A 3,348-nucleotide genomic window follows, 5' to 3' on the forward strand; every position below is an offset into this window, starting at 1 on the left:
CCTCCTACTACCTGGTCCCGTCCGGCGATCGGCTTCTGATGGTGATGGAACACGCCTCCACGCTGGTGAAGTTCGAGGTGATCTACGAGGCGACGGGGGAGCTGAGCAGGGGCCATGGAGGGTGGAGCAAAGTCGAGCCGCTGAATGGGCGTGCTCTGTTCCAGCGAGGAGCTCCACTCCGGCGTGTACAACATGAAGGACGGGGAGGTGGCCCCGTTGCCGTTGGAGACGACAGCCGCGTGGCAAGGTGGTGCATGGCCGCCCACCTGGTTTTTCCCGACCCGAACTTGATCAAACCATGATTTCTTTTGAAAGTTGATGAGGGAATTGTAAGTCGTTCACCAATCAACGGTATTGCAATTTTCCAGCAGGTTGGCAAATAGTAGCAAGTACAACCAACAAATAATTAAGCTACGTGCAACAGCAAGTAACTGACTTTGAGTCACAGTTCGCTGCGTGCAAGCCAGCAATGTTAGCATTATTATAGTAGCAGCAGATAAAAACGAGTAACAGCTACTTTCCTCTAAAAAGAAAAAGGTTGGAGTAGTAGCATCGGCACATATATTGGCGCTTTATTTAGCTATTTTTATATGATTAATTTGGGATGGTTCATGTGATCTTGCTCTTGCAACATATACTCTAGTAGTTTTCATTTTTGCTCCAGCCCCGGTGCTGATGTTGCTCCACCAGTGATGTGTTTGACATTGACATATTACACTTTATTGAAAATATATATTTATGAGATGTGTGCATGTCGCCTTCGATGTAAACATCAGGACCATTATACTACATACATCTCTCCCAGGATCACCACCCTAATCCCTGACTATTCTCAATGTCCATGGTTGTCCAGAGTCCGGATGCTAATTAGTAATAGCTGCTAATTCTTAGAGTTTCGTGAGCATAATCTGTGAACCGTGCTGGGGTTGTAGAGTGGAGACCGGGCAAGGCGAATGCGTGTAAGATGGTGAGAGCTCAAACAAGAAGTGTTGCAGGATCACACTCAATCCCATCTTGGCCTCTAGCAATGCAAAGTTTTGCCCAACGCATATCCGCGGTCCCCAGCCAAATGGAAAGAACGCCGGCGAGTTCTTGGATGCGCCGGCAATGCCCTCCGCAAACCTCTCCGGCTTAAATTCATCGACATCTTCTCCCCACACATCTGGATCATGGTGAATGCACACAATTGGCAGCGCAAACGTTACGCCGGCTGGATATGTGACGCCTCCCAGCTCTGTCTCTCTATACGCCTCCCGACCAAGAAGAAGAATCGGTGGGTATAGCCTAAGAACCTCATGCAATATCATTGTCACCTGCACCCACAAAGAAGATAGACAAATTCAGAGTGGCAACTCAATGAGAAATTGCATAACCTTCTCTCTTGTAATGTACTCACGACTTTCAGCCGGTTTATGCCCTCAAAATCTGGCTGGTTATTCCCAAAGACACGAAGAACCTCCTCCCTAGCGCGGTCCTGCCACTCGGGATGCATGCTTAGCAGGACCATTGCCCATGTGAGCAGCACCGCCGTTGTCTCCATGCCCGCGAAATAGAAGAGCTTCAGCTCCCCTACTATGTCATCGGTGGTCATCGTCGGCTTGGAGCTTCCTGCTTCTTGGCTTTCTTTTATGTTGGACTCCATCATCACGCCTAGTAGATCGTCATTGTCGGCATGGCCATCCATCATCGCCCTCTCCCTCTTCGTGATTATGCCTTTCAGTAGTACTTCGACTTCACGGGCATTTGCCTTCATCCTTCTGTTGAGCTTTGTTGGCAGGAACCTGCATAGGAATGTCATCAAATTGCAGGCCACTGTGTCTGTGATTCAGGCAAGCATCCTCTCTATTCTATTCTGTGGACTGGACTGAGTGGATATATCTATCTATTTGCAGAGGACTGAACAACACAAAAAGTACGTATCTATTTCAGATATCTGTACTGGGCTATTGGTTGTGATCATGTTGTTCTGATGGAATGCTAGAAATTAATACGGAGACGTACAAGCGTAATTGCATTGACTGGAAATATGAGCTCACCTGTAGCCGGGAATGTACATGACGTTTGCCATCTTGACAGCATTTTGGGCCTGCTCTGACTGCAACTCGAAGATCTTTCTCCCTTCACTGAAGCTGCTCCCGAACGCTACTCGGGATATCACGTCGCCGGTGAGGTTCTGAAATTCTGGCCAGACATCTATCTCCTGCGCATCACTTTGCCCCATCGTGCTTCCCCATCTCCGCACCAGTTCGCTCGAACAGGCCGCAAAAGCAGGCAACATCCTCTGCAAAAAAAAAAAGCATGCTTGCTGGTTATTGGAAAAGCATACATGTGGATGTGGTTTGATGAGTTTGATTAGGCGGGAGTGACATGACGCCATGACGGACACCTTGAGCTTCTCGAGATGGAAGGCGTGGTTGATGATCCTACGGTGGGCGACCCACTTGTCGCCCTGGTGGGTCGTGAGGCCGTTGGCCAAGAGCCGCTCGATCCGGAGAATGGACCTCTGCTTCCCGAACTGGCCCTGCTTGTCCGACAGGATCTCGCGGAACAGCCGAGGTTCGCTCACCACCACCCTCGGCTCCGGGCCGAACCATGTCAGAGAGACTTTGCCTGCAATGCAATAGTCCCGGTGATTTCTCATGGCGTACATGAGCCTAATTGAGAGGGGATGCTAGTCAGTTACCGTGTTGCTTGATGATGGCATGGTCGAACGGCACCGCGCGGGCGGCGACGGCGTGCGAGGACAGCGGCATGGGCTGGGAGCACGCCGCCGCGAGGAGCCGCACGTACTCCTTCATGTCGCCGGAGGGGAAGCGGTAAGACGTGCCGCGGACGCCCTGGGACCGCAGGGCCCGGGCCACCCTCCTTGGGCCGAGCCAGGCGCCGGCCAGCGCCCGCCCCGCGAACCACAGCGCGGCCAGCAGGGCCCCGAGAGCGCAGAGTAAGCTCCATGGTGGCGAGCCGAGAGTGTCCATGCCGTGAGATTGCGATGAATGAACCCGTCTCTCTCGCTCAGTCTCTGTATATGGGCAGCTCCAAAAAGAAGACTAAGATGAGACCTGGGTGGCGGGTTGAATTATCTTGGCCCGGCGGTCAGAGCCAAGGCGATGAGCACGACGTGGAAGTCCAGGTGCAGCGCACGCAAGCCGCCGTGAACTCTTGGGATCCGCCCGGCCTCGTACACCTGCGCTCGAGGTTAAAAGTCCGTTCAACGGATGCGCTGATTTGCATCGCTTTTTCGGCCCTTTTCTTTGTCCGACGGCGAGGCACAAGCAAAGCACGTTTCCTACATACGGAGGATATATTCCAAAATGGCGTGCTCTTTTCCAAGATGGAAAATACTACACC

General features: G+C 52.1%; 1 protein-coding gene across 1 annotated transcript; it reads right to left on the minus strand.

Annotated features, from left to right (window-relative positions):
• Positions 1–695: 695 nt before the first annotated feature.
• On the minus strand, positions 696–3,037 carry LOC125522694 (cytochrome P450 CYP72A616-like). Its single transcript, XM_048687733.2, has 5 exons — positions 2,684–3,037; positions 2,387–2,610; positions 2,037–2,281; positions 1,397–1,781; positions 696–1,313 (listed from the first exon to the last, which is right to left on the minus strand). The coding sequence occupies exons 1-5, from the start codon at positions 2,973–2,975 to the stop codon at positions 888–890; spliced, it is 1,572 nt and encodes a 523-aa protein (XP_048543690.2). The 5' UTR covers positions 2,976–3,037; the 3' UTR covers positions 696–887.
• Positions 3,038–3,348: the final 311 nt, after the last annotated feature.

This window comes from Triticum urartu, chromosome 7A (assembly GCF_056163025.1).
Source record: "Triticum urartu cultivar PI428250 chromosome 7A, HENAU_Tu73, whole genome shotgun sequence".
In the NCBI taxonomy this organism is placed as follows: Eukaryota; Viridiplantae; Streptophyta; class Magnoliopsida; order Poales; family Poaceae; genus Triticum; species Triticum urartu.